Source organism: Cottoperca gobio, chromosome 17 (genome assembly GCF_900634415.1).
Source record: "Cottoperca gobio chromosome 17, fCotGob3.1, whole genome shotgun sequence".
NCBI classification, from domain to species: Eukaryota; Metazoa; Chordata; class Actinopteri; order Perciformes; family Bovichtidae; genus Cottoperca; species Cottoperca gobio.
Window position 1 is genome coordinate 8,667,303 of NC_041371.1, and position 21,899 is coordinate 8,689,201.

The window sequence follows — 21,899 nt, forward strand, 5'->3', positions numbered from 1 at the left end:
CCCGCTACACACTCTCACTGGCTCAGCGTCCACACATTCGACGATACAAATGAGTCTTGGGAGCTTTGCATTGTGGTCTATAAAGGTCCACAGGACCGACACAAATGAATTGCTTGATTTGAATGATAATTGTTCTTATTGTAGTGACCTGCTATAAACGGTTTGGCTGAAGTACTTTGACAGCATACGCTTGCTTTTTAGCTGTGTAATGTGGTATAATATGGACTCATTATCCAGACACGCTATCCTCCATGTTTCCCTCAGGGCCACAGACTTGTAGCACACATCTTTTTGCTCATTTTCTCTCACCAATTGACTTCAGTACAGCTGCGAGGTTTGACAGTAAACACATGGGGCGTTTGAATCTGTGACCTACAATTATAGTTATTCCTAATGTGTCGTGAGGGCATGAAGAGAAACAGGAAACCTTAAAAGACACAGCTGTGAGTAGAAGTTTACCCAAAAGCTCTTCCTCAGGCTCCGTTGGCTCTGTGTGCTACAGTAGTAATTACTCACAAGGCTTTTTAAGAGAGATTAAGTGTTTCCTGCTAAACAGGAGGAGATAGACTGACAGTCATTGTAATTGTAAACGTTGTAATGCTTCGACTTGTGCAGTGAAGCTACCAACCATTCATCCATTAGTCAATCAAGAGAAGATTAATCAGCAACAATGTTGATAATTAATCCTTTTAGTCATTTTAAGACACTGTAACTTTGGCTCTATGTCGGTCGATCCACTACTCCAGACTGAAATATCTCAGCATCTATTGAATGGATTGCCATTTGTACAGTTATTCATGCGTTTTCTATGGTGCTACCAGTAAAAACAATCTACCAAAACAAAATGGCCATTTTGTACACATATACATCTCCAGAAGATATAATGACTTTTGTAATCCCCTGACTTTTTACCGCGATGAAGTTCTCATTTGTGGTTTTGAGTGAAATTTCTCAACCACTATTAGAGGGATTGCCAAGAAATGTAGTTCAGGCATGCATGTATCCCGCAGGATGGATTGTAATAACTTTGGTAATCATCATCAGGTCTTATTTGTAATACCTGCAAAACTAATTACATTCTGCCTCAGCTGGGATTTCTGTTTAGCGCTGATTATCAAATGCTAGTATTCTAACTATTCTAAGATAATGAAGATGGTAAACGTTACCACCATACCTACCTTAACATACCTTATCTCATAAATAATTATTTATATAAATAAAAAAGACATCCTCACCTTGAACTATGCATCATGCCCCTGACATGTTCTCCAGCTGGATTTATAAACCCGATTTTATGCAATGACCTCCACAACCTTTCAAATCAGCATATTAGTTTTATGCTGTACGCCCTCTCCACCCCCCCCCCCCCCCCCCCCCCTCTCTCTCTCTTGCTGCAAGCGTGTGTCCAGCCGTTCCACCCAAACAGAACCTTTCCCCGTTCCTTTCAATTCAACTGTGAAAAACTGCTTTCTTTTCACTTTCAATTCTCTTATTCTAGAAAATATAATCCGAGTAAATTCTAAATGAAAAACTATTAATTTGAGCTTCATTAATGTTTAACCTACAGCCTCAGGGCAGAAGAAAGTAATAGAATAAAAACCTACGTCCTGTACGTACATCATGCTCCTTCCCATTAATTCATTTATGAACTTCAAAGAACCATCTCAAGTGTAATGAGAGTGCCAATCATAATTCTTCCCTCCCTCCCCTCACAGGGGAAATAATTCTTCAACCCCATCTCTACAATTGGCCTAGTGAAAGATGTATTCCATCATCAATTTTCCAGCAGAGATCAAACAGAAAAAGGTGTTCAGCGACATCCTGCTGACATCCTGCTGACATCCTACTCCCAAGGTCTGCTCAAATTTGGCCCCCAAAACTCAACAAGCTATTCTTTGTAAAGTGTCATGATTTCCTCGTGGTTGCTCTGTCTCTGTTGTGTCTGTGCGACACAACAGAGCGGCAGCGTTCCCTGATCAGGTCACCAGGTCACACAGACAGCTGGTTTGTTTCGAGTCCTTCAGGAAATATATAACATCAAGACAATCTGTGAAAACCCACAAGGCCAAAACAACTGTTTGAGTTTGCAGTTGTTTCATTGATCTCTTACTCAAGAAACTGATTTGAAAAGGCAAGGCCTCCGAGCAATCCTAACTCAGGGGAATATTTGTAGAGTATGTTTTAACCCCTTTTGTCGAGAAGTAAAGAAATTCAATAATCCCTGATTAAGTTTTCCATCTTGCTGAGTGAAAGGCCGTCTGAGAGATTCTGACATACGTACAGCAATTACTGTTGGGGTCAAATCAAGTGAAAAGAGAACGGTTGTTTGCTAACAGGACTGTGAGGCTGTACTCAGGCATATGATGCTCACATAGGCAATGTTAACATCCTCGCATTTAGGTGGTCGCCATATTGTACATTTTCTTTACTTTCCACTCTTTTAGATTAGATTTTTTTACTTACCTTTTTAATATTTTCAGGCAAACAACCTACACGTGTCTGGTATCATATACCAAGTTTTTCATGTAGAGAAAACAAGGCCCGAGGAATAAACTAAAAGTAGATCGACTGATGGATATATAAATACAAATAAAAACGTATTGTTCTGCAGCCCAGAAATGTACATTTTACTAGTCACAGTTAAAAACAGAGAGGAAACACGCTTATCACTAATTTGTGTCCTAATATATGTTAATATTATATTTTATGTATAAAATTATGTTATAATATATGATATTATTATATCTATGAGTCATTCTGCTATTTCTCGGCTCCAGTTGGTCCATGATGCACCTGCGAGCCTGCTTACTAAGACACAGCGTCGGTCACATATCACACCAGTGTTCGTCAGTGTTAATTGGTTACCCACTGACTGCAGAATTGATTTCAAAATTATCTTTAACACCTACAAAGCACTGCGCAGTTTGGCTCCACTTTACATTTCTGAATGATTGTGCCCCCAGGCTGTGGGATCACTGAGCTCTTCTGAAAACAAGACGAAAACTAAGATTGACCAAACTTTTGCTGTTAGCTCCCAATGTTTGGAACCATTTTCTTTGAGAAGCTGTTAAAAACTCATTTTTTTCGTGAGCACTTCAGTTTTAATGCCTTTATATTGTTATTCTCTGTACGGTTTTATTTTCAGTTTTTTATTGTACAGCACTTACTTTCTTACTTACATACTTACATAAATGTACTAATGGTTCATCACAAGTGATTACCTCGGCTACTTAGCTCATGAGAGCATCGCTTTAGCACAACAATTCAGATGTACTGGCATGCGGAGTGCATTTTACTTTACCACCGATGCATGTAATCCCTGATTTTTTTAATGGAGCCGTCAGTCATTAACATGTTCTATGCTTGGATGATTTCTTTTATATTTGACTCCATTTGCAAAGGTTGTGTGATGACATAATAAACATGTCTTTGTTTCCCTTGAGTTGCAATTACGTCATTTAACATATTTGTGAAGTATTTTGAGTTATATCTGAGCCGTTTCTAGCTTAAAATAATATCACAATGATAAGAATGTGTGTGTGATTGAGCCCTTTCTTTTTACATGCTGTCAGCTGGTTTCTCTTTGTGGCTGTTCCGGCAGTTTTTCTTGTTCTGCTTGATCAGTTTATTCACAACTTGACTGACAACAATTCAAGTGCAAGAGCCTGAAATTTGATATGAGGGTTATACAATAAAAGATAATTGTTCCTTTTGTATCCAGGTCTTTTCAAAACTGCATATTAATACATATAATGGAAACTGCTTATAGCCAAAGCAGTATGACGTTCCATAATGCATATGGGTAACTGAGGAGCTGAAGTTAGGGACCAACCCTAAAGTGTATGCAAAATGGCCAAGGAAGCGTGTCAGATTTTTGTCATTAGCTTTCTCTTTGTTTTTCATTGTCATTTCTTTTTAACACGGCCACTTCAGATCAACTCAAAGATGAAAATGATTTCTCGTACATTAGTTTTTTCCCTGTATCCCCGAGTTGCAAACGCCGCTGGGAGAAATTAAGCAAGGAAGATTAAGCAGTGAAGTGAACTTCCTTACACTCACTCAGTCCTCAAGAATCCACTTCATCCTTCATGAAATTAGAATTTCTTTTTTGTTGCAATTGCAAAGAATGTCCCTGCAGCATGGATGTTGGACTAAGACATCATGGCGCTGCACTGTATGTCACTGTAAAGGATGGGAGCAGCAGGTCGGTCAGGCAAGCAGCCAAACACCTTGTGCAGCATGTTTTAGATCCAATTCTCCGACTGCCATCTCAATTTCCATCCGTAGGTCGGAGGAAGAGTGTGCCACAGAGGCTTACAGTCACTCTGAGAAAACAGTAAAGCAGCAGTGGGATTAATTCTCTGCCAGGTTCCTTGCACTATTCCACCCCATCTTTTTGGCTCTAATACATATGATGACTTTTTCTCTTATCCAACTAAAATGGACACTCACTTTAGTCCTGTTCTGTTACAACCACAAGAAGCATCTACATTAGAAGTGGGTGTCTAATTTTGTTAGCAAAAATATGTCTAACATTTCTGCAAAGGCCACAAATGTGCATGACAGAAAAAGCTTGAACGTCTTTTCTTTCTCTCCTTTGGCAGTTCCCTTTATAGAGTGTGCACGTCAACAACGGGAAAATATGACAGAACAAGTATACTCAGCACACTTTGTCAAATGTGTATTTGATTTCTTACAAACTTAATTGTCTTAACATTTATTTCATGTAACTTAATGCAACAACTGGAGCAATTAGAGGACATAATTAGATGCATGAATAATCCCCGAAAACAAACAGCTTTGTTTTAATAAGACAGGGCAGGCTATGATTTAACAGGCTTTTCCCTTGAGCATATTTAAATAGTGAAGTGCTAATTACTGGTAGAAGTAAGATATTAAAGCTCAGAGCATCTGAGTGAAATAGCAGTACTAGAAAGCTCATACTTGGGAGGAATGAGTTGAAATACTTCGTGATGTACAGTATGTGTGACTTGTGATCGAACGTCTGGGCTTTCAGTACCTCCTCTGGATAAACCTCCCAGAGATGTATTTAAGATAATCCAGTCATTTTTGGACCGTGTGCTGATAATGCCATAGAGCATTATTATTGTTTTGCTTTGAAAGGATCAGCACCTCTGAAAAAACAGAGTAAATGTGACAAGGTCACAGGACATGTGAAATGGTTTAGCTGCCATGTTGTGTTTGATCAAACGTGGGTCACTCAAGGGCCCGGGAACAGTTGCATTTTAATGTTGTGATGTTGGCATGTTTGTGCTGACAGGTTCGACTCACTGGAGACTAACATTTTATGATCGAATCCTGCCGCCATCTGGGTCATAAATATGTGATTTTCGGAAATTGAAGACAGTCTGATCATTTCGCTCCGCATAGAGAACAGTTGGAGTTTTCCATTATACTGCTCAGAAGGGACGCCTTCTTCCTGCTTTCATATGTGATTTATTTCTGTGTAAATCTGTCATAAGTATCTTCTTGTTATGTGATTTGGGAAAGCATATCCCTTAGGGCATTCCATTTTCTATTAGATTATAAATAGGAAAAAAATAAATAAATAGTTTGTAATTTGCCCTTTGAAAAAGGACACTTTTGCATCCAAGACAAAGAGGGCAGGCGAGGTCACTGACACACACACAGAAAGCAAAAACAACAGACTTGAAGATGAAATGCAAGCTTAAGGTTAAACGTAAAAATAAAAAAAGCCCACAGCTGGCAGTTTAACTCACTTCTGGGAGAAATCATTTCCATTTCCATTATTGTCTCAGTATTAGCTTTTAAGAAAGCAAGTTATTGTACAAAATGATTAAAAACCCAGTTAATGGATGAATATTACATGGAACGATCAGGGACAGGTTCCCCGATCATGATGAGTTTTTAGAAGTTAAGAGTTTAGAGGTTCTTAAATTTGTCATTTCCCAAAGCAGCTCTTAAGGGTGAATGCATCAGCTTGCCATCAAGAGCTTCTGAATATGGCTGTCTGAGGTGCTGAGAAGAAGACTGAACACACTTTAAAGTATAGCCGTGCTGTAATAAGAATACATACATTACAAAGTGTAACTGTAAATGCTTAATACTTGGAATTATTTAGTATGAAAGTAAGGTTTAAAAGGTATTCCAGAGAACATGATATAATGAATTGTTACTAGTTCTTTATCATACCCTTTATGTTGTCATAATGTGTGTTTGTATCCTATAATGTAGTCCTATATGTCGTCACTTGCCCTCTGAAGTCTGTGTATGTCACACAGCTGCTTTGGTCCATTTCCTGCTGCCTAAATTAAACATCAAACTGCAATGAGCAGCAAGATTCCCCCTCACATGAGCCGTACACCTTGGTCGTTCAACTTTGAGAAAGGTCGCCTTTCATCTTTACCACAATTTGAAACTTATCCTAATAGAAGATTAGGATAATCTTACCCTCTATGCGGCAAAGGGGAGGACCCAAATGCAATACGCCAAAAGAGGGTTTTAACAAAAAGAGAGCTTTAGTCATAAAAGCTTACAAAATATAAAACGAGGAAAAGAGTCAACTGAAAACACAAACCAGGATGATCCGAGGGAACATCTAGTAACAAGGGGGACGAACAGACCAGGAACACTGGGACAGACAGGGACATATACACACAGACACTAAACGAAGGAACGAGACACAGCTGATTGAAAAAGGCAAAGACACATGGGCAGGGTGGATGAACACAGGAGGATCAAATCAACAATCACAGGAGGAGGGAAAAACACAAGGACAGGAAGTAAAACAAGACATGACACAAGGGGAAGTGAACATTTCAAAATAAAACACGAAAACCAAGATCATGACACGGTTTTACTGACTATTTCACAAAACAACTAAAACAAGTGGGTAATTTGCAATACGCTGTGAGCAGGAGCTTGGTCGTGTCATATTTTTAATTTCATTTTATTAATCCTTTAGGAAACTGACACAAAACTAGAGAGACAAATGACAAACTAAAGCGCAGAACAGTCAAAGACAGACGAAGAAAGACAGGCTTACCTTTAAACCTTTTCACCTTTAAGTGGAACGTGTTGCACTGTATTATTCCTATGGCATTGTTGCAGGTCTCATAGTTGGTAGCAAAGAACAATCCGCTGAAAGAAACAGCAGCAGTGAAGACAGTTGGATTGTCTTTCAGATTAGTTATGAGAATCCATTACAAACGTATTACACAATTAATAAATGTATCTTGTTTTCAATCCCCAGTTGAAGTACCACTTATGCATTAACAACCAATCCACACTAATTTAATGTAATTCTAATAAGCTTTCTTCATTGTTCTCAACAAACAAGCTTCCAACTTTCCATTCCTTGAGCATTTGTGCATCCAAGAAAAGCCAGAAGGTTGGCATGGTGTATGTGTGGCAATGTTGGCACAGAGTAAGCCAGTTGGAAATTGCACATTTCTTTTGTTTCCTTATGCATCTTTAGACCAGTGGAGTGCGGTTGCGGTCGCTTCCAGCATAGTTAACACCTTCACATGGCAGCCCTATCCCTTTCCCAAACAAACCCTAGAGAAACTGAGTCATTTAATGATTTTTATTTTTACTGTGTGAAATAGCGCGCCGTAAAGTCAAATGAGAAGAGAATAGCTTTATCATGCGTAACGCACAGATGGTTTGACAGAAATGTGCGCTCCCTGCACCAGTGCCTTGAATTAGACCTGCCTCAGTGGAATATCTCACAGGGGCAAAACCCACAACTTGCTCCCCTTCCTCCAGTTCTCCAACATCACTGCTTGTTTCACAATCACAGTGTGATAATTGCCTGGAGAATTTCATCTGGAAAGCCGCTCCTTGTGCCGCTACTGTAATATTGACATGGACAACTTAAAGGTGCCATTTGCAGATATAATGTCTCAGGAGAAGAATAAGTGTTCTCCATCATAAGCCCGTCTTCTCAGAAGAACTGTCAGGTCACTCTTTATAAAGGGGTTGTGAGTAACTAATGACTGAGTGGTCCATAAATCATTTACTAATATGGTATGCATGCATTTTCAGCTATTAATGAGAACAACCTTTGGGTTGCCAGGTTGTGAAAAATGTATATAGGCAGATTTTGTATCCAGTCTATTCTGTAATAATGACACATAAATAACACATCGATACACGTACAGTACAAAGAAAGAAAGACAAAAGTGAATTCAGGCTGTAATATGTGTTGTTCTTGTATTGGACTGCACAATATTGAAATGTGTTTGCAGTGTTGGGTAATGGAGCCCAATATAACAACAGAAATGACCATAGCGTTCAATCAACACCTACATTACAACATTGCAAGGGTTTCCATTTCTCCTCCGTGTGCACCACAATCAATTGCATAATGGCTCCAAACTAACGTCACAATTTGTCACAATTACAATGTTTCCCGTAAATGACGAATGATGATACAAAGACTCTCCAATATATTTGCCTTAGTTCATGTTCAAACCATGAGACATTAGCTGTCCTATCACGGTTGCTTTCACTGCACAAGATCTCTATAAATGCCACATGGCAACTGATCAATGAACATGTTAAGATGTTTTATTCCCAGTCGTTTTTGAGAGTGTATTGCCATTGACTGTTTTACTGCATCTCAGGGGATTTACACGTCCCACTCAATCCAGTGCTTTAGTAATTTAACTGACTGTGATTTACCACTGTGCTCTGCCCTAAACAGCTCCCAGTGAAAAGGCTGAGAACTGGGATTTTTCTTTGTGAGCATTACACGATACACTAAGTGTTGCCATAAGTCAACCGCTTCTCTGTTTCTAGCTTCAGTTTTCTGCTCTCTGCTCTCCAAATACAAATCTCACATTATGTAACGTTAATTCGAATGCAAAGTATCTTACTCCGCCTCTGCCACTGCTTCAAGCGTCGCTGATGGCATTTCTGAGGTGGATGGTTTCCTCACTTTCTACCATATTGTTTTGTTGTTTACAAGAATCTTTCAGACAGGAGGAGTAAATAAAAATATTACAGTCCGTCTAAACTACTAATCCCAGAGGGGGAAAATAATAAATAAATATTTATTCATTCATCCGTTCACATATTTAGGGAAATATCACAGGACTGATTTACTCTAAGGATATACGACCATTAAAAGCAACATAAACACATATTTATGAAATGGTGTTGCACAGTTTGATTATTTAGAAATGAACGGATCCTTCAGTATATTAAAGTTAAAGTAGTTAGTTGGCTCCTCCTCACCAGCTCAACGAGCCCGCCCAAGATTTACTCTCGTTCTGGAACGAGTTTTGTCCGTCCGTCACTATATTTGCATTTTTCTTGCGCTGTTTGAGGCATTTTCGCGGTTTTCTCTTGGATGCATGTTTACAATCTGGCACCTCGTCACTACGCTTTGATAGAGGTTGACGCTCAGAAACGTCACAAACACAGCAAAATAATTTTTTTGGGGGGGGGAAATCCTACTCATTGTCCCTTTAATTCATAAGGCATTTATTTATAGATGAATGTGACATTTACACTGGAGACTTTGCCCAATATTTTCAGGTCAATCTATCAATTGTAATTGTATAAATCACAGTTGAAGCTTCTGAAAGCAGCAAACCCATAATTAATGTGTTTTCATACACAATAATAAAAAACCTACATCAATAATGAGTATCTTGGCAGCAGAGTGGTTCAGATGATCACTTTAGGTGGCTGATCATAATGGAAACAGCCTTTACATATTTATTGCTGCTCTGTTTCCACCCAACTCCTTATACATTTTTCAGTATTAAAGAGATAAAAGGCCCCCGCTGCATGGGCGGCGAGGAACTTCACAATGAAAGCATGTTTTGAAAGATATTCAAATAAACTGACAGAGTAAGAGGCTTTGCATTTCACCACCATGAATACAAATTGTATTGCTGAATTGGTATTCTGTGTAAGACTCAGACAGATAGTGGTGCTCAACTTTTAACTGAGCTTTACCTACAACAGTGCCACAACAAATAACTGCCTTGCATTGGCACTGGCTCAGCTGAACGCCGTGCCCGATGTTGAATACAGACGGGAGATTTGAACAAACAAACCTATCAACAAGTCTTTTAAAACATGATCAATCTTTGTAACAATGCCACGCTCTTTATTGTTATTTCATCCGTGCCTTCCACCCTTTTCTTGCAGGGAGTGCTTACAGAGAATGCATGGATAATGGGACGTGGGCGTTGAAGAGCAATTACTCCAATTGTGAACCCATTTTGGAGGAGAAGGTTAGTGCGGCGTCGCAGGAGCAACCCTGCTCTGCCCTTCATTCTGTAAGCAATCTGTTGATCATCTTAGATAAATGATTATAACAACTGCCCGTCATTACACTAATGACATACAGGGGGAATACTAATCAGATACAGTATACTGTAGCAGAAGTCATGTGGTGTTTTGACTGCTTAACGCTTATTGAAGTGAATTTAATTTGTCTACGTAGTGCAGTAAACGTTTGTTTTCCAAGTATAGTCTTAAGCTCGGAGCCAAACTGCAAGACTGATGTATGGCGTGTAATGAGTTTTGGCCTGATTACCTCACATCGTTTCTCCTGATTATGTGTATTTCTGGGTCTTGCTCTATTTTCTCACATCACCGTGACATCTGAAGTGCGTCAGTGACATTTGCTTTCTCTCACTTAAGTTAAACCTCCAAACAAAGAAGCCTAGATAGATGAATAGATACTTATACCCTGGTTCTACTCATGTATTTGTGTTCTAACCTAACCTCATGTCTTTGTTTTATTATCCAGCAGTTGCATTCAAGAAGTAATTCACTTGTTGTCTTTGCAGAGAAAATATCCAATGCATTACAAAATAGCGCTGATCATCAACTACCTAGGTCATTGTATCTCTGTGGGAGCTCTAGTCGTGGCCTTCATTCTCTTCTTGTGCTTAAGGCAAGTACAGAAATAGTCCGTATCTAAATGTGTCCTGTATGTATGAGACCTCGTCGAGGACAATCAAGGAGATTCACTTAATATCCTCGGACTGTTTATCATTAACTCGCTTATGTCAAATGAAAAGATCTCTGCAGCTCGGCTCATGTGGAACACTCTGGCTAAGAAAGACTTAATGTACATTTCTAAGCAATCGTACCTTATTTCATGTCCTGGTTCAAACACACACACACACACACACACACACACACACACACACACACACACACACACACACACACACACACAGAGGACAGAACATTGCAGATACTAAAGAGCCTCAGCTGTGTTGTGCAATGGGATTTGATAGATGTGAGCTTCAAGGCAAATATTGATTTCTTTAGATTTACAGGCCGAAATATTCAATACTTTAATCCGAGAGTAAATCTCTTTAGATGTCAGGGAACTATCCACAACCACTTAGTGTTTTCCCCACAGATGTCTTGGCACATTCATAAATATGCTTAAAAAAAACACATTCATTTCATAACTTGTCGGAAAATCATCACATACTTGTCTATACATTAATGGGTACAGTGCAAGCAGGAATAAGTCAACTGAACATATATGAACTCATGTAAAGAAAATACATAAATGAATGAATAAAGGTTTGACTGTTTGCATGTAATATTGGAGCCTCTATCTGTGACATGACTATGGACAGTATAGTAAAAGGCCAATATTAATCAGACCTAGAATCTCACTTTACTTTGAATAAGCTGCACCGACTCTATGAAAGCATGAAAATAAGACGTGTCTTTTATTGGGCTTGCGGTATAGGAGCATACGATGTCTTCGAAACATCATCCACTGGAACTTAATCACCACCTTCATACTGAGGAACGTTATGTGGTTTTTGCTTCAGTTGATCGACCACAATATCCACGAGAGCAATGAGGTAACAGCGTTGTCCCGTATTGTGTGCTGCACAAGTTAAGCTACAAACCATTTTATATCCAGAAGTTCTGTCGCTTTGAGTCCTGTGTTTTGTTTTTCAGCCTTGGTGTCGATTAATTACAACAATATACAACTACTTTGTGGTGACAAACTTCTTCTGGATGTTTGTTGAAGGATGTTACCTCCACACGGCCATCGTAATGACTTATTCAACCGATAAGCTCAGAAAGTGGGTCTTCCTTTTCATCGGCTGGTGTGAGTATGTCCTCGTTGACAGTGCATTAGTAACACTTCACTCGGCACCAGGCTTTGTACGGTACAGTGTGGATGTGTTTGATTCCTGAAGCATGGGTTAAAAACAGCTTTTACTAGTTTTTTTATAAACGTTTTTCTTATGGATTTTAATTCTAATTGTAATATTAGAAGATGAGTTAACCAGGCAGGTTTTAATTGATCACTTCTGGCATTAAATGCATTAATTTTGTAGATTGATGTGTATTTGGTGTTCAAAGATTTCAAATCAAAGTTATGAATTGTGTTTCAAATTTCAGTCTTGACCTAGGACACAGTCAAGGTCCTTTTAGCTGCTGCTCTAGATCTTTCAATCATATCACATAATCTTCACCAGCAGGTGGTGCATGCTCAGTTGTAATGTTAAAATTTCCATCTTTACGTATTATAAATGTTTTAGATAAACTGTGAACACATACATGTACATTGAGGATGTTTCTAAATATATAGATTGTAATATGTATTATACAGATACTTATATTAACTAGAGTGTGAAACAGCTGACCCACATTGTTATAAGAAGTTTTATCCCCGACTCCAAGTGAACTTTTGCCTGACCAAAGCGGAGCCTGGTCAGCGAGTGAAGCGGAGACCTTCCAGTGCTTCAGACTTTAAATTCATATGAGAACAGAGCTGCAGCGAAGTGTGGAAAATGTAATTTTCCTTGCTTGACTTCCAGTGATATAATGACTTTTCAACATGAGGCAGATGCCCCATCATGAGCACATACATTATGCATTCTCACCTTGACTTAAACTACAGTATTAGGAAGAGCATGGTGTTAGAGTATTCCATCTTGAGGCAGAAAATCATGTGCTTCCCTGAGCAAGTCTGACATTTCCTTTCTGTCCGGTTATGTAATGTACATTGTACGCTCTTGCAGGATGTATACATACACTTATACTGCATCTAGGCCATGCTAACATGACTAAAAAGAGATTTATGAACACAGCAATGGAACATTAAATAGATAAATAGCAGATGACAGATTAGTAATGACACATGGATGATATGATTGGAGAGCTCATATCGGCTTCAAAATAGAAATAGCCAAAGGCAGATATCCATCATATCAATCCACTTTTAATGACTTAATGTGATTAAGATATAAAGTAGCTGACAGCTTTCATTGTGATGATTAGATTTACAGAGCAGCTTCCTCTTCGAGTAAATTCAACTCATCAGTACTATGAATCTCACTAAGCACTCCTGCAGGTGTAGATTAAACTTGGTTTATGTTTTAATCCAATATATCTGTGCAGTTTACATAACCCCCCCCCGTAGGGTGTATTTTCACTGAAAGCAATATCTTGAACATTTTAATTTTAATTTTTAGTAATAAGAGCCCAGTCATCTATGATTTCTCATTTGTGAAAACAATAATTTACCTGTTGGGGAACAAGCAAAAATATTTAAATGTAATACATTTAAATGATTTGTTAGGAGTCATACTAAAGTAGAAACAGGTAGTGTATAAAATATAAATATAGGTTAATAAGTGTGAAGTAAAAAATACCTTTGTCCTCTCATTCTTACAACTGCTGCATTGTTGAAACCACGAGCCAGTAAAGAGATTAGATTTCCCCATCGCTGATATAAATTCATTACGAAATTAATGGAAGTGGGGCAGATTAAATCTCTCTTCCACCAGAGGCCTGATGTCAGTTTCAAACCTGTTCTCTTTCAGCTTCATTAATGTTCATTTCACTCATCATTTCACCGTTGTGAACATCTCATCCACTTTGTCTACAAAACTGTGCCATGTGTCTCGTCGGATTTCTGTCCCCATTTTGCTAAATTAGCTAAATTAGCTAAATTAGCTGGTAGGCAGGGTGAAAAGGTTAAGAACGAACTGCTTGTTTAAAAGAAGCAGACTGTCTTTAAACTGCAGTCCTGAGTGCTTCGGACGAGCAGTGAGGCTTTCATTTTATTTTCTTTATTCCATCTTTACATGTCTTTACTGTTTGTAAAATAAACACAAGCACATTCAAATTAAAAGTTGAGATTGCAGTGGATGCAAGTGTTCTAGTGCGCACATTGAAAAGCTAGAAAAATAAATCTGTATTGCTTTAAAAAGTCGATAAAACTGGGAGAATCATCCCAAAAAGTTGTATATGTCTGTTTTAAAGAGAGGATTATGGGTCAAACTAACTTAAAAAAAATCCTTGGAGCCAAGTATGACTCAATCCTCTCCACTAATCATGCCTCCGCCGTGAGCAGAACCTCATTTCTGCTGTGCGTTCACGAGACAACTCTGCTGATTAGACAGATTGATGTTGAAATGTGCATTTCAGAGCGCTGTGGTTGTACGATGGATCATTTAACATGGACAGTTCTGTTTGTAATAATATTTTTATACATATGGCATCTCTTTTGGTCATTTATCTAATATAATTGGTCACAAACCTTTCGCTTATTATTATATGTATTTCTCAAAGTGTATTATTTTCTATGACAAAGTTTCTGAGAAGACCAGCACCTACTTCATATCATTTGTTTTTCACATTAATGTACATATATCATTTCTACTGGGTCTCTATGAGGGCAGCAGCTGTGGGTCCCGAGTCACGTATCATACGATTTAGGATCAAGATGTCGTTACTTTCAGAGGAGGTGCAAGGTGTTCTTGTCTTGTCATGTTGATCAAGCTGCACGGAGTTCTACAGTTCTGTATGTTAAACAACTTACAGATGTGATTTCCCCCTTAAACAACGTTAACAATATTCTATGTCCCTTGAACTGTATTGTTTGTTTACATGAATCTTTTGATTTCTTCACTCTAGGTATTCCATGCCCTATAATAGTAGCTTGGGCTATAGGAAAGTTGTATTATGAAAATGAACAGTAAGTTTATTTCTTTTTTTTAAAGTAATTATCTGACACTTAATGTGTTTTTAAAATGTTCTGGTTCTGATTATTCATCTTCTGTCTACAGATGTTGGTTTGGTAAAGAACCTGGAAAATATATGGACTACATTTACCAGGGACCAGTTATTCTTGTGCTATTGGTGAGTGTCATTCATATAGCACACATTTTACACCACCTAAGATGCATCACTAATGCCTGCTTTAAAGTGTAACCTTCTGAAAATGCACTAATATGAAAATGGTTTTGCAATGAAAGCCATTTACATCTAGCTTGTTGGAAAGGTGAAAGCTATCTTCCTGTTGGGTTTTTTTTTTACGCATAAGAATCCTAAAAATAACCAATTGTAAACAGAGATGTAGCCTCTAATGGTTTTATATAAGCTGTTTCCAGCTCTGATTTGTGTGCTTCTCCCTTGTTGAGAAAGGAGGTGGCTTTGCCTTGTGATGCCCGCTACTCCTTCTACTCAGCATTTAATGAGCACAGTACATTGTATTGTATGCATTTCAGTGTAACCCATTTGCACAATAATTATTTTGTGTGCTTTTTTTCTTTCTAGATAAACTTTGTTTTCCTCTTCAACATAGTAAGAATTCTTATGACCAAACTAAGAGCTTCAACCACGTCTGAAACAATTCAGTACAGGTGAGTTGATGTTGTGGAAGATTGTATAAATATAGAAAGCGACGCGTTTTTAGCATCAAAGAAGCTGATTTAGAAAGCAGACTAGACAGTTTACAGTCTCACTTGGATTCATACAAATCTTTCTTAGAGAGAAGATATTTGAATGACAATAAATCAACACCACCAGTGTAATATTGGAGATTAATTATCGTTGTTGAGGCTTTTGCTGCGCCTCTTTCAGGCTAAGTATTGCCTGTAATTGCAATTATTGTGGTAAATAATAACAATAAATCACATTGACACCCTCAAACCATTTCTTTAATGTGTTTCACTCACAAACCCTCATAATTAAAGCATTTAAATCATCTTTTTTTTCCAACAGCACTCCCAATATCATATGGTACCCTTTCCTAAAATATAAGATGACATTTCCTGTATAGATAGTGGAAAGGATATGAACAATTGTATAACACATGCAGTAAGAATAACCTAGTTCCAGTATATTTCACTCAGTCCCAGCAGTAATCCTTGGAGGTGGCAAACCTTTGCTTTCCCACCGTCAAGTGTATTTCTTTCTCCTTGGGGGATTATTTCAAGGGTGTGTGTAGCGTCGCAGCTCTGACTACTTGACTTCAGGCTTTTCAGACTGGAGTTGGGATTTACGGTCGTGGTGCGACAGATATGCTGACATGAGCCATGCAGATTTAGGAGAGTGGAGGACAGGAGTGTCAGGCATAAATTGTTAAATATAGAACATAATGGTTTCTTCTAAATGCGGTCGGTTTTACAGGAATTGCATGAAAAAAATGAGATTTTCTGTGATGTGTAAATATCTTGCTTGACACAGCATGTCCGTGATCATGGGCATTCTTCTGAGAATACATCACTTCATATTTAAAATCCCAACTTGGGCTCTCAGTTGCATACTTTATAGATAACTGTAAAAAAAAAAAGGGTGTTTAGTTACGCTGCTCCGGCTGCCTGGAACCAGCTGCAAAATGAGCTGGTCTCTCTGAACAGACCTAAAGCGACTCTTAACGACATTGAAGCCGCGGTGTCTGTAAATGCTTTGATTAATGTTATGATTGTGACTGGTTTGTTTTGTCTGTAACTGTGCTGCTGCCTATCTTGGCCAGGACTCTCAATGAGACATATCCTGGTAAAATAAAGGTTATAAATAAATAATAACATGTTAATATTATGAGAAGCAAGGCGGTAGTGTGTGTTATGTTGTCCCTAGTTGGCCCAATGACGCAGCATCATATATTTTCCAAAGCCAACTCAGATGAAATCCAAGTTCTTACAACAAGTATTTTCATAAATGAGGCTGCTGATTTTCCATCCCTGTCTTCACAGGAAAGCCGTGAAAGCAACGCTGGTCTTGTTGCCCCTGCTGGGCATCACCTACATGCTCTTCTTTGTGAATCCGGGGGAGGACGACATCTCACAAATTGTTTTCATCTATTTCAACTCCTTCTTACAGTCTTTTCAGGTGAGACTATGGATAATGATGCAGTGTGACACTGGCCAACGCTCAAAAAACCCACACACACAATGTACAAAGTGTACAATATGAGTCATGCTGAATTCTTAATGCATTTTTATCGCAGAGTTGTATCATTTCTTTTCAGTTTATGAGCCTTCTTGGTGGAAGATGATTTGAAGTAGCATCCTAGCTGTGCTTACACGCAATGTGGCCGTCCTGCTTCATGTTCAGGGCTCTCAGCTGACAGGATTAACAGACCCATGTGGGCATAATGTGCTCTTTGACCTTTTAAAAAAAGAAGAAGATCTTTCTATCTTCTGTGCTTAAATGTAAGACCGAGTGGGCCGGAAAAACGGAAAAAATTGTATTTGGCATTTCTTTAACTTTTTCTTCTCCGACTGCTAATTGTCTAATTAAGGTGCCATTACACAATACAGCTGCATTAACATCTTTTACTATGCATGTGTCTTATTCTGCAGGGGTTCTTTGTGTCAGTGTTTTACTGCTTTCTAAATGGAGAGGTGAGTCACTGGGGTTTTGAAAAAGACTAAGTATTTATGAATTTAATTAAGTTGTCAATGTGTTGCTTGATAAATGATCTTATTAAAGCCCCACATGGATGTCCTTGATTAGTTTAGTCATGTTTTTTCTAAGTACCTCCTAGGTACACATTTTGCTAAGTTGAAGCACGGGTAGGATCAGTTAGCGTTCATAAAGAAAGAAACTGTAGAAATATGTTCTACTGGTGAAATTATAGCAATAAATCCTCTGTCATTTTCATATAATTAAAATGAAAGCAAATTGCTGATCTTCCAGCTGTTTAAAAGTCATTAATGCCATTATTAGAATGACATATTTGGCAATAATTGTGAAAAATTAAGGACCATCTTTCTGCTCTTTCACAACCCTCACATTTCACAAACCCTCGAGAGGTGGTTCATTTGATGAGGAATTGTGAAGAATTTGAGTCACCCCTCTTATACAATAATTAAGTTCAAGTTTAACAATCATATAGGATTTGATATAATGTATTGCGTCTGAATTCTGGATTCAACACAAACGGAATAGTTTGACATTGACCTAGATACAGCTTTCATATCTAATTGATAAGTATGAAGCTAGTTAGCTTAGCATAAAGACTTGAAACAGGGGGAAACAGCTAGCCTAGCTCCGTCACGGCTCGATGTTTTTACACATTGTGTGCGCAATAAACAAATTAGATGTAACGTGTTAATAATTCAGAGGTGCTGATTTTTTTTTTATTACTTTGAATAAGCAAAACTAGCTTGTTTTCCGTCTTTATGCTAAGCTAATCAAACTGTCTCCTAGCTGTAGCTTCATATTTAATAAACAGATTGATCATTTCATTAAGTGCACACATTTAACATTTAACCAAAAATGTGTTCAAAGTTTTAAGTTATAACATTTGTTCTTGTATGCATATACAAAGTATTAATATCATTTATCTTCAACATTTTAGGTGCGTTCTGCCGTAAGGAAACGGTGGCACCGCTGGCAGGACAACCACGCCCTTAGAGTGCGAGTAGCACGAGCCATGTCCATCCCCACGTCTCCAACCCGGATCAGCTTCCACAGCATCAAACAGACCACAGCTGTGTGACCAGCACATAATCTCCACGACAACATCTGAGGGAACACACTTAATCTTTTTGTCCAGTACAAACATTGAAGTGATTTACAGAACAGACTGATTCCTCTAAAAAAAACAAGCCACAGTGTGTCCAGTGGGACTGAAGAGCCAGGCAATTTCTCTTGTCTGGTGGGAACAATTACTAAAAGTAGACTTCACCCACACATGAAGTAAAATGGACACATAATTGATTGAACATGATTCTTAAAGATGTATCTCCCGTAACACAAAGTGTACATGAGGGTTTGACTTTTTCTGGAGAGTATATAAAAGATGGCGTCAAACTGTCACATTACAGAGAGTCTTATCATTTGATCTTAAAGCGTTGTAATCGATGTCATCTTACTGCTTAGTGGTTGTTAGTGGAGCAAGATAACCCTCCGGGGGTTTGCAGCATTACACTTCAACAGCTTATGCACTTATTGGCATCTGCTCCATTGTTACTTAGATGAGGAATACTTGCAATTTATTCAGATACATCGATCAAACATTTTTGACAGATTTCTTGAGTGAGATGAATGTCAAAATGCAAAAATGCTCTTTGGCATCAACATCTGCATTTGACAGAAACAGGCTTTAGAGAAGAGAAGGGTTCAACTGAATTAAATGTAAAATAAATCTAGGAAATAAAAGGCGTTAGATTGAAAAGAGTCACTGCTCTCTCTTGTAAAAAGATAATTAGAGGTCGATACGTTTTTGATGATTTTATACAAACAAGCCATTCTAATGGAGCCTTTGTAATGTGTCCTTAGAGCAGTTTGAGTCCTTTAAGTCTTTTAGACGGTGTTGTATTATTTGTCTCGTACTGTACTGTTGTAAACCTTGTTAAAATACTTATTCAGCTTCCTCGCTTTTCCAGCTATCTTTTTTTTTCAACTCCATTTTTTCCACTTCCTCTTTGTGGGTTTTTGCTTCTTCTTTTCTCTCCTCAGAGCAGGAGGGTGTGAACATAACGAGCCGTTTAATGATTCACACCATCTGTGTGAAGCTGATGGATGAGCAGCCCCAAATTAAATCTCTCCAAATGAGTAAAGATAAGATTATATATTACACTATATAGAGTTGAGAAATTATAAAGTAAAAATAGGGCATTCATGTAATGTATATGTGTGGTAAGTGACTCGCATGGATTTATCATGCAGGCACAGTGGATGCAGATTACATTGTTTTGGCTTTATGAAATCCTTGGGGCTTTCTAGTAATCAGTGTCACAACTAAGCTGTTGGTTTACGTGAAAAAAAGCTTGATGAAATGAGCACCAAACACTTCCCCTGTAATGCTAACTCTTACATCTGCTCAGGCTGCTCACACAATAATTGGAACAAATATCTGCAAAGTCAAACTGCAAAACATTTTTTTTTGTTTTCTCTAAAAGGATGAAGAGGGGAGAACGTTTTAAAGCATATCCTCCTTTGTGTGTCCCTTACATTTACTACATGCAGTAACATCAACGTACGTCTGTCAGGGGCTACAGTTAAGAATGTTTAAAGGATTACACTTATTCACTTACCTGCCGAGAGTTAGAAGATTAATACCACTCTCGGAAAGTGGTATTGATCTTCTCATCTAACCTTCAGCAAGAAAGCGAATACGCATTTTCCCCAAACTTAAATGATCTAGTTTTATTATAGTTGGGGTTTTGTATTTATTTATTTATATTTCTGTAGTTATTTGATTCTTTCATCAGGATTAAATTCACTGGATTTATTGTGAAGTTTGGATTTAAAAAACGTTTTTTTTTTTTAAATATACTGAATTTCTGTTTTCAATTTGTTTGAGGGTATTGCATAGAGCATAACATATTTCATCACTCCTGGTGGTAAAATGTACATTTCATACTTGTATTTTGTAATTTATTTGTTACATTACAGCTGACTTTGTTGTTGTTGTTGTTGTTGATATGCTTTTCCACTGGACTGACATCAAATGTTGATCACCCAAAGCCATTTTGATGTAAATATTTTAATGTAACATTTCTGAATTTCTGTTTTCAGCATCACAACTCGTGCATCTGTTGCGCACCCACTCATGACCTCATCATGTTATGTTAACATATAAAAAAATGCATAATTTAATATTTTCATACAGAAAGAAGTAAACAAATCATTTATTCAAACTCACCAAAGAGACAAACCATGTTTACCTGCATCCAGAATTTGTATTGTCTACATATTTCCTTTGTTGCCATTGCACTTTGTAGACCAACTCTTGTTCACTTTATTTTGTACACCATTTATTGTACATTATGAAATGTATTTAATGCAGTGTGATGTCAGATTTGTTAACTTATTACTGTACATGAATACTTTTGACATACTGATTTTGTTGAACCACCTATGTTGCCTTACAAACAAAAGAAAAGGAAGCTAGTGTATCTGTAAATGATGTATCATTGTGTTACTGATATACATTTGTCCATGCACATGTTAAAGGAAAAAAATATTGATTTGAATTAAAATAATACTCTTATTTTTGCTCTTTGGCTTTTTCATGTTAAAGGTCTCATGTTTTCGAGGGAGCTTGAAAACAACCGTGATGTGTGTTGACAGAGTATATGATGCATTATGTCTATTCAGTTACTCTGGGCAATCTGGCATTAGCTGTAGATTGCACTAATGGGATCTGTTTTGTTGATTCATTTGCTATTCATCCCCCAATCTTCAACCATTATATGAAATGAATGCAGCAGTCTCGTAATGACTCAATCATATAATTATTCTCATGATAAAGTAGAATAATGCAGCTTCACTGGCACTGTAGCGTGTAATTGTTTTACTCGTAAATATAGTTTTCAGTGATTGAAGTGTCCTGAAAGAGTCCTGCTAGGTTACGTAATATGAAAGTTCATACAGCTTCATTTCAGGCTGGGCTGAAGTGAAGTGGAGCAGAAACTGCTTCCTGTGCCCAGAACCCTCAGGACTCTATGAGTTTTACATCCCCCTCGCAATTAGCAGAGACTCTAATGCAGAGTTGTTGTGACAATTAATGCTTTTAATGATTGACAACTGCATGAATGGCGGACAGTGGATGTGAAGTGTATCATCACCAGAGGCAAGCAGCACTTCATTTACTATCATTTTGCCAGTCGTAGTGGCAGACTCCCAGAGCATGACGCTTAGAATTGAGGACAGATGAGATTTATCTG

The 21,899-nt window shown here is 37.9% G+C and overlaps 1 protein-coding gene across 1 annotated transcript; it reads left to right on the forward strand.

The window, feature by feature from the left end:
* Positions 1 to 10,152: 10,152 nt before the first annotated feature.
* LOC115022986 (corticotropin-releasing factor receptor 2) lies at positions 10,153 to 21,223 on the forward strand. Its single transcript, XM_029454113.1, has 10 exons — positions 10,153 to 10,232; positions 10,794 to 10,900; positions 11,720 to 11,837; positions 11,938 to 12,091; positions 14,911 to 14,971; positions 15,063 to 15,135; positions 15,553 to 15,638; positions 16,974 to 17,109; positions 17,583 to 17,624; positions 18,584 to 21,223. Exons 1-10 carry the CDS (start codon positions 10,167 to 10,169, stop codon positions 18,722 to 18,724), a joined length of 984 nt encoding a protein of 327 aa, XP_029309973.1. The 5' UTR covers positions 10,153 to 10,166; the 3' UTR covers positions 18,725 to 21,223.
* The last annotated feature ends 676 nt before the right edge of the window (positions 21,224 to 21,899 follow it).

Coding starts and splice junctions, on each gene's coding strand:
- LOC115022986 (XM_029454113.1), top strand. CDS start 10,167: ATGGATAATGGGACGTGGGCGTTGAAGAGCAATTACTCCAATTGTGAA. Junction 10,901..11,719: donor ATTCTCTTCTTGTGCTTAAG/GCAAGTACAGAA, acceptor CTTGCGGTATAG/GAGCATACGATGTCTTCGAA. Junction 15,639..16,973: donor TCTGAAACAATTCAGTACAG/GTGAGTTGATGT, acceptor CTGTCTTCACAG/GAAAGCCGTGAAAGCAACGC.